This window comes from Pelecanus crispus, chromosome 2 (assembly GCF_030463565.1).
Source record: "Pelecanus crispus isolate bPelCri1 chromosome 2, bPelCri1.pri, whole genome shotgun sequence".
NCBI lineage: Eukaryota > Metazoa > Chordata > Aves > Pelecaniformes > Pelecanidae > Pelecanus > Pelecanus crispus.
Window position 1 is genome coordinate 103,133,400 of NC_134644.1, and position 13,091 is coordinate 103,146,490.

General features: G+C 41.0%; 1 protein-coding gene across 1 annotated transcript in view; it reads left to right on the forward strand.

Moving 5' to 3' along the window:
• The window catches only part of LOC104028806 (sodium-dependent neutral amino acid transporter B(0)AT3), a 29,313-nt gene that overhangs the window by 12,000 nt on the left and 4,222 nt on the right, over positions 1 to 13,091 (forward strand). Inside the window, exons 4-9 of the mRNA XM_075706442.1 lie at positions 3,156 to 3,337; positions 3,734 to 3,844; positions 9,093 to 9,205; positions 9,490 to 9,618; positions 10,238 to 10,394; positions 12,066 to 12,270. Of these exons, the coding sequence (XP_075562557.1) occupies positions 3,156 to 3,337; positions 3,734 to 3,844; positions 9,093 to 9,205; positions 9,490 to 9,618; positions 10,238 to 10,394; positions 12,066 to 12,270 (897 nt within the window). The remainder of the gene's footprint in view (positions 1 to 3,155; positions 3,338 to 3,733; positions 3,845 to 9,092; positions 9,206 to 9,489; positions 9,619 to 10,237; positions 10,395 to 12,065; positions 12,271 to 13,091) is intronic.

The window sequence follows — 13,091 nt, forward strand, 5'->3', positions numbered from 1 at the left end:
ATGTTTTCCAAACCTGCTTTGGAGATCAACTTTTTAATCAACTAGTTTGGTATACAAAAAACCTGCATTTTTAGTTAAGCATCTTTTAGAAAATATTGAACAAGTCCTTTAAGGATGGATTTTTCAGTGCCAAGATGGGAAGAACCTGCACTTCTCCATCTCGATTGCAATGCTCTCTCCAGGGAGCTGCTTCCTAAGTGAGTCAAGTGGCAGCTGTTCCCAGTCCACCTGGCTTAGCTGAACGTAGACTAAACTGGCATTATTTCAGACTCACGTACTTAAGCTGGGACTAAAAGGACGAGAGCAGCAAAGCTTTTCACTACCTAGCTTATTACTCATACACCCTGCTACAACCCAAAGACTTCCATTCAACAGCCAGAGACTGCGTATTCAGAGGTAACTGGGATTGCGCTGGTCAGCGTATGTCTGGGTGCACGCCCAATTATTCTAATTCAGAGCTGAGGAAGGGACACCAGCAAGTCTGAGTACATGAGTGTCCTCATACACTGAAAGAGGGTCACCAGCTCCAGGTGTAATGACATTTCATGGGCAACCACACTTTTAGTGTAAATTTGTAGCTGGAAAGTCACTTGGCTAAACCAGTAGTACATCACACACCTGCAAGTTACTTCATTCTCCACCTTGCAATGTCACCAGAGCAAGTTTTGTTTGAAGTTTCATAAAGCCACAATGACCACAATCATGATTACTCCTCTCCATCAGCCTTTTGCCAGCTAGGCCAGCTTTCCCACTATTTAGCCCAGAGTCGAGGTCAAGATTTTGCCACTATATATTCAGGTCACTTTTCTTGCTTTTCAAAGGTATGTGCCCTAACTTTCTGTCTGCTAGAATTTCTGTAGTATTTCAAGACTTACAAGCCAGAAATCTCCTCCACTGTCTCCACTGGGATTTGCTGCACCTGTTCTATTAAAAATTTATAATTTGTAATTATTTCTAATGTAATCTGCATTTTCCAGTCCATTTTTACTACTTGGCAGTCCTGTTATGGCTCTATTTTACAGAAGAATAAGAGCAAAATGTTGATTTACCAATATTACCTTTTTTACATCAGAAATAACAATTTAATTATGTCTTTTGTCAGGTTTTCTTTTGCTCTTTTAAAAGATCTTCCTGTTCTCTTTAATCCAGCCAGGGCTGATGGCTCTGCACCCCAGGGTCAGGTGGCAGGGGGTCCTCTCCTGCCACTGGGCCACCACCCCACAAACCTCTCCCGGAGCCAGGCTCCTCGGTCAGTCCTTTCTCCCGAACCACAGTAGAAGGACCCGCAGCTGCCATCTCTTCCAGGCGCTGGAGGGCTGCAAGGCGAGGATGGAAGAGCGAGACACTTTGCTTCCTCCCTCTAGTTGAAAATACTTGAATTAACATCGCCTGCATAACAAAAGACTCCCTAAAAGAAAAGGAATTTATCAAGGCAAGAGTGAACCAGATTTGATTCACCACCAAGATCACTGCCTGGGAGCACCGCAGTGTGCTTCCCTGCTGCAGCCACGGGGCAGGGGACTCCGAGGATTGCCGAGCTCTGCTTAGTGGCTTAATTGATTTTATTGGTTTTGATTTGTTTGGTTTTAAGGGTTTTGTTGTGAACGGTGGCTGTTTCAGAAGTGAGTGAAAGGTCACAAGAAATGGGAAAAACGGGCCAGTTTGAGAGCTTGATTGAACAGGCTGGCATTACATACAATAGGAAAAAATTCAAAATGGAGGGAGGTGTTTTTTATTGTACCCTCAGGTTTATCTTCCTAAAATATACCATTATGCCAAGCTCTGGAGTTTACACAGGAGAGTAAGAGAGGTTTCCTGTAGCCACTTACCTGATTCAGCCACCTCAAACTTACTACCAGTGGATGCAGCATCGGGATGTTGCTGAAATGCAGCACTTTATCATTCTTGTGCCCACAGACACGCTCTTTCCCTTTGTAGAATTGCGACAGGGTGACTGACCCTTCCACGCAAGCGGAATAAGCCATCATTTCTCCAACTTGGGCTATCAGCCATTCATGGCAGTAGGGTGGCAAACTGCCCTGCATGAGCTATTCTGCTCAGCGCATTAGGTAATCTGAGCTGATAGGCAAAGATAACGGGATTCGAAATTGGGGAAGGAGGGGGGAAAAAAGGTTATGTTAAACTTGAGTGGGATTGCCTGCAAGACAGCAGCTTCAGCAGGAGGCACTGCAAGAAAATTAGCGTGCTCTCCTAGGCAGAGGAAGAGATGTATTCAGGTGCCACCAGGCAGGGAAAGGAGAAAGAGCTCCCCCAGCCTTGGTGTGTGCCGGGCCTGCCGGTTCCAAGGATTGCTATCAGTGCTGCTCCTGCTGGCTCCGCGCTGTGTAAACCCAGCTCCTGGAAATGCACAGGGCTGCCTCGTGCTCTCAGGACACACCTGATTCTGGCTAGGAGCAAAGGCAGGAGCTGCAGCACCCCGGGAACTTGGGTTTCCAGCTAAAGACAGCAGGTCAGTGGGTTTCCTGAAGGTCCTCTGTCAGCATCCTCTTCAGGCACTTAGGTTGCACATAGGCAGAGGGGTGAGCGTAGGTCATGGCGTACATCATGTTCCCGGTGCCCTCTTCCCCCGGCGCAGAACCTGTCTGGGGAGTGTGCGCTCCCCTGGGCACAGGTGCCGAGGTTCCTGCTCACAGAAGTCCTGGAAACGTGAACCAAAAAAGGCTGATGCCTGGGATCTTGCCCCACTACAGGGCCATGACATACCCCCCAGGATCCTGGGCTTAGATGTATCCTCAGGCGCCTGAATCTTGTTACGGCTCCACCAACTTGTAGACATACAGCTAAAAAAATTTCATCATCTCCACCACAACTACAGTTTCGATTTTACCTTGCACTGAGTATGACACCTTTTCTATTTAGAAAGTTACCACCTGTAGAAATGCTGGTGATGTTCTGGTGAAGTTCCCATCTAAGTCTTGCGGTCTCAGCCTGCCATGACAGAGTTTGTCTTGCTGCACATTACAGACGGTGCAGAAAGGCCAGTTCAGTCCATCTCTGCATTTGATTTGGCAGCCCACAAGAGACCATCCTGCCACTCTCCATTAGTATAAAGTATCACTTCCTAACCATACAGTGAGTGGGAAAATATTACCAATTTTAAAATTTATTCTTACAGTTGCCACATTTTTTTCCAGGGCTCAATGAAGAATGTTATGAAAGTACCGCAGTAAATTATTTTTGGTACAGGAAAACTTTGAACGTAACACCCGATGTCACTGAGAGCGGCACGTTACAGTGGTGGCTCATTTTGTGCTTAGCAACTTGCTGGGCAATTGTCTATCTCTGCACCATCCGAGGAATTGAAACCACAGGAAAGGTACGGAAAGGATAGGGAAGTGCGTTACCCTACACTTTGGATCTTGCTCTCCAGATACTGAGTTTCACCACCAAGGAAAGCCTTCCCCATTTACCACACTCGCACCATTTCAGTGTGCTCCTTGTCCAACAACGTGGCAACAGCTGTACAGGTGGCTCAAGATGACACTTCTTTTCCATTGCAAATGCTTCTGCCCTACCAGTCTCCTCTCACAAAGTTTTAAGAGCAATTTTATTACAAGTATGCTCTGCAAAAGCACATTCTGCTTCTTTTAAAGATGCCAATGTTCATCTGTAGCTGTCTTATCTAATATTATTAGGATTGTATGTTGCAAGAACTTAGCTAGGATTTATCAATGTTATTGTCAGTAACTGTCTGTCTGTCGTCTTACTTTAGGCAATTTATGTAACAGCAATATTTCCTTACCTGGTCTTAACCATATTCCTTATTCATGGACTCACTCTACCAGGAGCTGCTGATGGTCTGGCTTACCTCTTCACCCCTAATGTAAGTATTGCTGCTATAGTCAGAAATAATTGTTTTTTCCTTTTTCTCCCCCTCACATCTCACACTGTATATTCATTTTGCAGCAACTCCTGATCTAGCTCCCTATCCAAGAGCTCAGCTAAGCTCTTTTTTCTGAGATGAAGTGATTTAGTACTTTAATACACTTTAGCAAGAAAAGAAGCAGGAAAGTATTTAACAGTTCAGTAATAAGCATATCAGAAAATACTGGAAAATTGAGTATGTTATGGGTGCTTCCGCCCTGAATGTGTAAGTGAAACTGATGCACTTCACAAACAGAATCATCTCTCTTTTACACATGATAAAGATGGGATTTACCTGCCAATGCTACAGAATTTACACAGCTTTAATCTTTCCAGAATTCACAAGGAAAACAACTGCAGGATTACACTGCAAAATGACTTTTTTTTTTTTTAAGGTTGAAAGGAATTTTCTCCTACCATTGTTTCTCCATAGCTGAAGCTTTCCTCCCCACTGTAGCTGTCCCTAAAAGGCAGAACTACTGGAGAATACCCCTCTCATTTTTTCTCATCTTCCCAATGGGACAGGAGTCTCAGATCCCTCCACATGCTGGCCATTTCAGAAGGATCTCTCTACACTGTCCTTAGCAGCCTTCCCAAATGCAAAGTCAATTGTCGCACCAGGTGGTTGCTATCAACCGTAGGCTTCTCACAGCTCTGCCTTCAAGCTAAAAAGCTCCACAAAGCCACGAGTGTAGAGGAGGAAAAGCAGCACCCACTGACAGATGGTCTTGGAGCATCCTCTGCCTCCACAGCCACAGCAGTGCTTCCCACCACAGGAGCACTGGGTATTTCCCTTTCCCTTCGTACAACAGGAACACAGGCATTAAGGAAAACATAATCCAAGAAGCCCGGAGGTATGTTACACGCCAGCCTGGAAAGGGAAAACAGCAGGAGAAAGCTCAGATGAGACACCTCTTTTATCCCTCCCCCTGCAAGCCCAGTGGCACGGGCAGCCATCTGAACACTGTCAGAGCTCAAAAAGGACAACCTTGGTCTTCACGGGAGATCAAGGCGTGCATTTGCATTTTTCTAGGGCCCAGACGGGACAACAAATGCTTGGTGCAATGTCTTAATGAAGAAAGCAGATTAGGCAACACAACCAGAACAGGGCTTGGGCTGTTGACATTTGGTCTCAGCCTGGCTGTCGGGTTTCTCTGGAAGAGTTCAGGCATCTTCAGGACTTACAATCATTGCACAGATGAAATTAATGCAAAAACTAGATTTGTGTGTATTCACAAAGCCTGAAGGTATTGCAGTGCTAAGGGGGAGCGGATCATCATAAAAGAAGAGCCGGATGATTTTGTAGACTGGCGCCAGAAGTCAGAATGAAAATCCAGCTGCAATCAACCTGCAGTTAATGATTAGTCAGTTTGAGGAAGCAGATCCTGGGGATATCTTGAAGAGTCATCTGAAGATGGTTTTTGTGATGAAACTATGTTTTTATCGACTAACATGGAAAAGCTGATGCAACAGCCTGGTAAGTGATATCTGCTATGGGTGTTGCTATTGCATAGAAAGTTATAGTGTAAGACAGAGAGAAGGCTTTGTTAAACTAACACTCCAACTGCTATGGAGGATTTGGGGACTTCAAGGACTTCAAAAAGACAGTAAGCAAGCATACAACTGCAACATTTCTGTTCTCTCTTCTTCCCCTTAGCCCACACCTGCAGTACCAATATTGCCTTTTCTGTTAGCTTATTTAATCAGGAACTATTCCCACCAGAGCCATCAGTAAATACATGCTTTTTTCTTGTTACACTTCTCCACAGTGGATGTCCCAAAATGAGTTTTACAGATGGTTGTTGGTTTGTAGGGGTTTTTTTTGGCAAAGATTTAGCTGGCCCACCCAGACCATGCTAGCTTACAAAACTGTAAAACTTATTTCTTAAGTGCGTGCTGTTTTCTTCTTTTTTCCTGTCTTTTTGCAGGAAGCTTGTAAAGTTTTAGCAAAATAAAGTAAGAGTTAGCTCACCTACTCCCTGTTTCAGAGCTTGCTTTAAAAAAAAAAAAAAAAAACCACAACAGAAACAAAACCGACACAATCTTTTTTACATTCTCCACTCATTGGAGGCAATCTTTTCCAACTTTCTTCCAACTTTGCAGTGCAGCAGAAATTGTAGTTTCTCTCTAACAGTTGCCACATCCACTCTCTGGTAACTGTTACACCTCACTGTTGTTTTTGAAAAATCTGTGAAAGAAAGTAATACCTAGTGGTAGAAGTCACATCTTACCCTATTTCAACATCATAATGACCCGACTGAATTTAACTTTTTTTTTCCAAACCACCATTGTTGAAGTTTATTCACTTTCCAAATGTGTATTTTAGTTCTCATTAATAAATATCACAAATAATAACTGCATGCATATGGATTTTAAATACGGCATGCTGTGGTTTTATTTTCATGCAGAAATACATAGTTGGCTTTTTGCCATCTGACACACTTTCACAGCTTAAATTCTAGAACAAATAATGAATACTTCTTTTCACGGACTTTCAGACATGGAGAAGTCTGATGATTTACTCACCCTCTCTAAATCCTTGGCTACCTGGAAAGTGAAGCTGCCAAGAAACAAAAAAGATACTGAAGATGCGCTCACAGGAACTTGAGGAGAAAGCAGAAGGTGTACGAAGATGAAGCAACACAGGAGCTGGAACAGAGACTTTTGGAAATGTTCTTGGGAAAAAAAAAAATAATCAGAGGCAGCAGAAAAGGGATTCCATCAAGCATCAGCAATGGTCTCTATACAGCTCAGCTTCTGCAGACATCTGTGCCGGTTCAGGAGCACAAATGCATCCTTCTCCAGGCTCTTTCACATCTGAAAGAGCTTCAGAGACTGTAAATATTTGGGGGTTCTCTGGCAATGAACAATACCAGGAACTTGGTTGGGCAACTGATGCCTGTGCCCAGAGCTCTGCAGCTATTTAACAGGCAGTGAGAATAGCCAAGAAAAAGAAAAAGGCGGCACAGGCACCAGATCCTCTATCACAGAGGCAATTTGTAATTTTTTCCTCTATTTTGCAGTTTAGTTTTACACCTGGTATATTACTGTAAATGGACACTTAAAACTCCTTTCAGGGTACCTGGTCTGTCCATATTGCTTCTGGTATTAAGGAGAACAAAAGCATTACCTTAATGAACTGCTGTCTTTAAGTGTAGTATTACTTGTTGGCCACTTGCTTATGAGAAAAGCAATCGCTGCTTTTACACCAAAACTACACATCACAGGGATCCCAGGATTTTTTAGTTCTGTTTTAACAAAGTTTCCGTCTGTGTTTCATGTGTTCAAGTATCCAAACATCTCACCGCCCAGGGGGAGCAATTATGTTTCCTTTCGTCATTACTCCCACGTTCATTCATTAACATTCTGGTTCTATATCTTCATCTGCATTTTTCTAGCTTCAGCACATTTTTTTTCTTCTGAAGACACACTTATGAAATCTGTATGTCATATTACTGAAAATACAAAATAACATTTAGATTCATAATTATTTACTTAAGACCAGATAATGACATTGCCACGGCATGCTTGCCTGTCCACTACTTCTTCATGTTTGGGGGCTGATAAGTATCTTTTAGAGTCAATAGTTTATTTTGGTGCTAGATGCAATGCATTTATCTCCAGACTCATTTGCCAAAGTCCCCAGTCAGAAAGCCAGACTTGGAACAGTTGCATCTATCAGCACTGACAATTGACTTGGCAGCACTTAATCAAAGTGTGAAGGCCACGTAGCAATGCGAATGCTGAGTTTCTGCACTGCAATAGCACTCAAGTTCTGCACCTGCACAAGGTCCTACCAGTGAGCACTCTGGCACTGGAGGGTTCGGTTATGATCTTTCAAAATAACCCTCTAGAAGGGTTGCCAAAGCTGAAGCATTTCAGCCAGTAATGGTTACACATATCTGCTTGCTATGCTAAGTTGCCCAAAAACGTTACACCAGTTCTGCTGTGGTCAAAGCACTGGCATACTTGTGGAGAAAGTGCCTGCAGTAATGGCATTCACTGCATCCATCCACGCTGAGGTGAATCCATTATTCTCGCTCTTCAAGCTCAGGCCAGTTTCAGAGAAACGCAAAGGGTCTTTTGGCATACCTACCCCTCGTTCCTACAAATGCTCCTACGAGGATCATTCCTACAAGCGTTCCTAGTCATGTACGAGCATCAATAGCGCAGGCACATAGACACAACACGGGAAAGACACAATTCGCCCTGCATGACTAGGATGCAGATTTGACTCCGACTGATGTAAAACAGAGTGAAATACTCTATGGCCCCAGTATTACTTTTGGGCAAGCTGGTTTTTAAAACACTCATTCTTGACTAATACTGGTTTCTATTCCCCCTACCTGATAACAGATCAGAAAGTAATTCACCTGGTAGGGTATGAATATAACACTCCACTTCTTAGTTTCTGCAGGAAACTAATATTTATTGACCACATTTACATTTTGCTCATTACTTATGTTTTATCTTTTGCTTTTAGACTGGTTTTAATGGTAAGATTCCTTCTTAGTGCAGCTATTTAAAATTGCATATTATTCTCTGTAATCCAACAATCACTGACTTTTAGTTTCCTCTATCATGTCGCCCTTACATCAAAATTCAAATTTCACTCTGTCAATTTCTCCTTTTTCCTTATTTTTCCTATGTTGCCCTTTTATCTTTCATTGTTATTTTCACAGTACTTTGAATCTAAGATGCTCTCTTTAATGAATATCCTCTTCTTGTTTGCTTGGGCTTTTAGTATTTTTTTTTTCCTTTTTTTAAGTGAATTTGGAAAGCTATGGAATCGCTCTGTGTCTTAAAACAATGAAGGCTTAGTATTTGTTTATACAGTTTTAGGAAGACAATATTCTTAAACTGTAGATTACCGAGTATGTGGATTAACAAAAAGAAATAAATTGAAGAAAAATGTAAGGTACTGTCCCTATTGTGCGCCTAATGCCTATCATTTAGAAACACATTCTTATCATCAGACAGAAGAGGTACAATGAAACAGATTCTATAATTACTACATACATTTAAACAGACCAAATTATGTCTTCAGAAACACCTGCTTTACTGACATGTTCTGTACTAATTTCTATTTTCAGTGTATTTAAATGGCAACACAACTCACAGTTGCAGAACTGAAATAAGAGATGAGCTAAGAGAACTAGGAGAGAAAAAGAAATTTTAATTTCATGCATTTATTCCAATTATTTCAGCTGAACACTTTGAAAAATCCTCGTGTATGGCTTGATGCAGCTACCCAGATTTTCTTCTCTCTCTCTCTGGCTTTTGGAGGGCTTATTGCATTCTCAAGCTACAATCCACCAAAGTAAGTAGAACTACAACCTTTATAAATTGGCTAAACTCTTGCTGCATTTTGTGCAATTTTCTAAAATTTTCAAAACCCTTTCCTTAGGATATTATAAAGGATCTTTTTTTTTCCTAAAGGATCTTATCAGCTGTTGTCTTTCTAAAAGGCCAAATAGATTTTCTAACAGGAAGGGGTGGGGGGGCGAATCTAAAAAACTAAAATGTTTGCAGAAATACCCGAGAGAATCACAGATAAAATACCGCCTTTTTTAGTCACTTCACTTGTTTGAATGTTATTTCTAGAAATGACTGTGAAAAGGATGCTGTGACAGTAGCAATTGTGAACAGCATGACGTCCCTCTACGCTTCCATCCCAGTCTTTTCTGTTTTGGGGTTTAAAGCAACCACAGGCTACTGGGACTGCTTGGACAGGTGAGAAACTTGCATTTCCAGTGTTATACTGTGGTTTCAATGCCTAAATAGATAATGTGTTAGTTGAAAAACATACATTTAGAGAGTTTATTTTCACTAAAAAGGAAAAGCATCCGTATGGAGAAGTCTAATATAAAAATAGAAAGTATTATGGTACTGAGGCAAGCATGATCAGGGGTAGCATTTGTAAGATGCAAGAAAAATTATAAAACGATGCATTGCAAGTGGTGCATCAAGGATCACATGTCAATCCAGACTAGCATTAGAAGTAGTTAAAAACCCAACACTTCTTCCTATTCCACCAGATTCACTAAGTTACTAAACACAAATGGTGGAAATGGTCTGGAGGGCTGATAAAATAAAAACAGAAATATTTTAGAGGCTGCGTCTGCATAAAGTAGTCAGAGTTTGTATCTGAAAGAGAAGACATTAAATAGTCCGAATATTTTCTCCTAACTATTTTATATATAAGTCCTCATTTAATATTTTCCTTTATATTGTAAATAATAGCACAGAAAGTAAACACAACTTTCTATTAACATCTGAACGCATGGCATAGCATTTCCAGCCACATCATCTCCAAACATTTAAACTAACGATACATTGGCTTCTCTGGCAGGAACATTATCAGTATCATCAATGAATTTGATCTTCCGGAAGAAAGCATCATGAGACAGAACTATACAGCCTGGATTAGTTTCCTAAATTCATCATATCCAGAAAAAATTGCTGGACTCAAACTGAAAAGCTGTGACCTTCAAGAATTTCTTGATCAGGTAGCATAATTGCTTTCAACAAAGTAACCCTTAAACATAATATGTAGAAGGACTGGTATCTTCCTTTTTCTTATAAGTACTTGCACTTTATTCTACTTGTAATGAATATATTACATATAATCATGAAACAAAACAATTTTTAAAAATTTGAAATAATAGCACTGCTGTAGGACAGTCTGAACACAAAGCTGTCTAGTATGGCATGCAAAATTACACATTATTATCACAAAACTAGTCTTCAAAGGTGGTCCTACCTGGAGCCTACCATGAACACTAGATTCAGTCCTACTTTGGTTTACAAGTTTGCTTTTGGTTTTACAAAGTCCTACTTTGGTTTACAGCACAGCAGAGGAAACACATCTAGCTGAAAGATTAAAGAAAAAGGATGCTGAATGGGAGTTTCCTAAATCCATATTTAGGAAAGTATGGAAAAAATCTATTAAAATGTTCACTGTTTGTTTTCAATCACATAATGACCACAAGGAATGTATCTTATCAGTGCCTTCTCTTTTATCTTCCTTTCCCCATTGTTCTATTTCCTCTTGTCCTCTCCCTTTTATTTTTCCTCCTCTCTGCACAGGCTCCACCAATATATTAATTTTTTTTTTTCCCCTCAACCCCTCTCCCCCCCACCAAAATATATCATGAGCCCCTCCCTTTCCTTCCTTTCCAACCCTCCTAAAACACTTCCCCTATCACTAAACCAGATGTTTCTTCTCTGTTTACTTCTCCAACCTCATTCCACTTGCTCACCCAGTCCTGTTATTCTCATTTACTACTCATCCATTTGTACTCCCTTGTTACAAGTCCTTACCACCTAATGAGAAAAGAATAGGACCATGGTTGGAGGAGAGAATAAGAAAGAAAGGAGCTTGAGAAAAAAATAAAATAAAATCTTACGACAAAAGGATGGACACATTTGCTAGAGACAGCGTGCTAATGCATGATAGCCTTAACACAGAATGATGGTGAAATAGGCTATTTCACTCACGTGATGGAGAAGTCCAAGGATGACATTCCAGCCCTGACACAAGTCAATTTCTGTTTTGTCTGGCTTCCTCCAATGGCACCCATTTCTGATTATACAGTTTGACATATTTTACTTCCAAATTAGAGCAACATTAGCATTTTTCAATGCTTAGATTTAAATATTCTTGTCCTTGGGAGACTCAATTCAAGACATTTGGCTGAAATTGGGGTTTTCCCTAATAGCCTTTTCTGCCCTGGAAATTATGTGGTTTTTTGTGATCAACAATTCACCAACTCTCTTGCTACCAGAGTGGCAATCATATCCTTATTTTCATCTTTTTCTTTCCAGCAGCTATTACATCACAGATTTTTAAAAAAACATATTCAAGATGGTTTTAGCAAAACAATTGCTACTTCAGTTACAACTCTCAGATCTGCTTTGCTCTGGACCCATCTCTCTGTGCAAGCTAAAATTCTGTTCTATGATTGTCTACACATCTCTGATAGACCATTTGAAATTAAAATCCCCACAAACACTTCCCACTACCCATTTTCTCAACTGCTGGCTGCCACAGAGCCTGACAGGCTGACCAGCACCCTTAACTCCAGGGAAGGACAGAAGTGTGTTATAATTCTATGTGCATAAGAAACTACATTTATGCCATTATAATGCGTATTTTTATCTTTTTATGAATTCTGCAGAGTGTATCGGGAACTGGCTTGGCTTTCATCATTTTCACTCAAGCTGTCATTCTAATGCCAGGCTCCCAGGCCTGGGCCATCCTGTTTTTCATAATGTTGTTCTGCTTGGGCCTTTCTTCTATGTTTGGGAACATCGAGGGAGTCTTCACTCCTCTTCTAGAGCTTCAAATTATATCTAAATCAATACCCAAAGAGCTATTATCTGGTAAGGTGTTTGCTTTGCTTTGTTCAAAGAAGGTGGCTTCTTTGTAGATGTGCAAACTACCAACTGCTTAACAAATATCATAGAGGGATTAAAAATTTGTAATATTAACTTAGCTACCTCAGAGCATTAGTAAGGGCAGTGGATTGTGTTTGCAGAAGATAAGCACACAGATGAGGTAGCAGTTATGGCAGAAGCTGTCAGATGACAGTATTATATTGCTCTTGCCAGGTTTTTTCTTAGCTTGCAAGAGCTGTTTCAGTCTGAGAAAGCTTGTTAAATTGCTATTCCTGGAGTCAAGTTCACTCTGAGCTGTTGTAGACAACAGGAAGAGCCTTGTCTTCATGTAAGCCTTTAGCATCTAAACAAGTCACTTCAAGGCAACCAGTGACATCAGCTGGTCTGCCATAACCACCTGCGCACGAACTTACCACATCGTCGCAACTGTAAGATAGGTCAATTCATCCCTCTTTCATTCAGGTTTATGCTGCTACAGATTATTTCACATTTACTGTGAACACACCAGAGTAGAAGATTACCACTTGGAAACCAAGGAATGAGTGTGTGCGATCCTGTTCTTGCACCAAAACTGGAATCTTTTCAACCAGAGACAGTTACTGAACCCAACCTGCTCCTCAAGAACCAGACTCGGTGAGAGTCTGAGAGATCCTACTGTGAAATTGGTCTAGAAGAATTGGTCTAGAAAACCTTCCGGCAGTTTGAAGTAATGGATTAACAATTCTGCAATGTGCCCTTTTAAATTCTTATGGGGAATATTGCTGTCATGCCTTTTTTAGGGTCTTCCTGTAGCATCTAAGTTATAT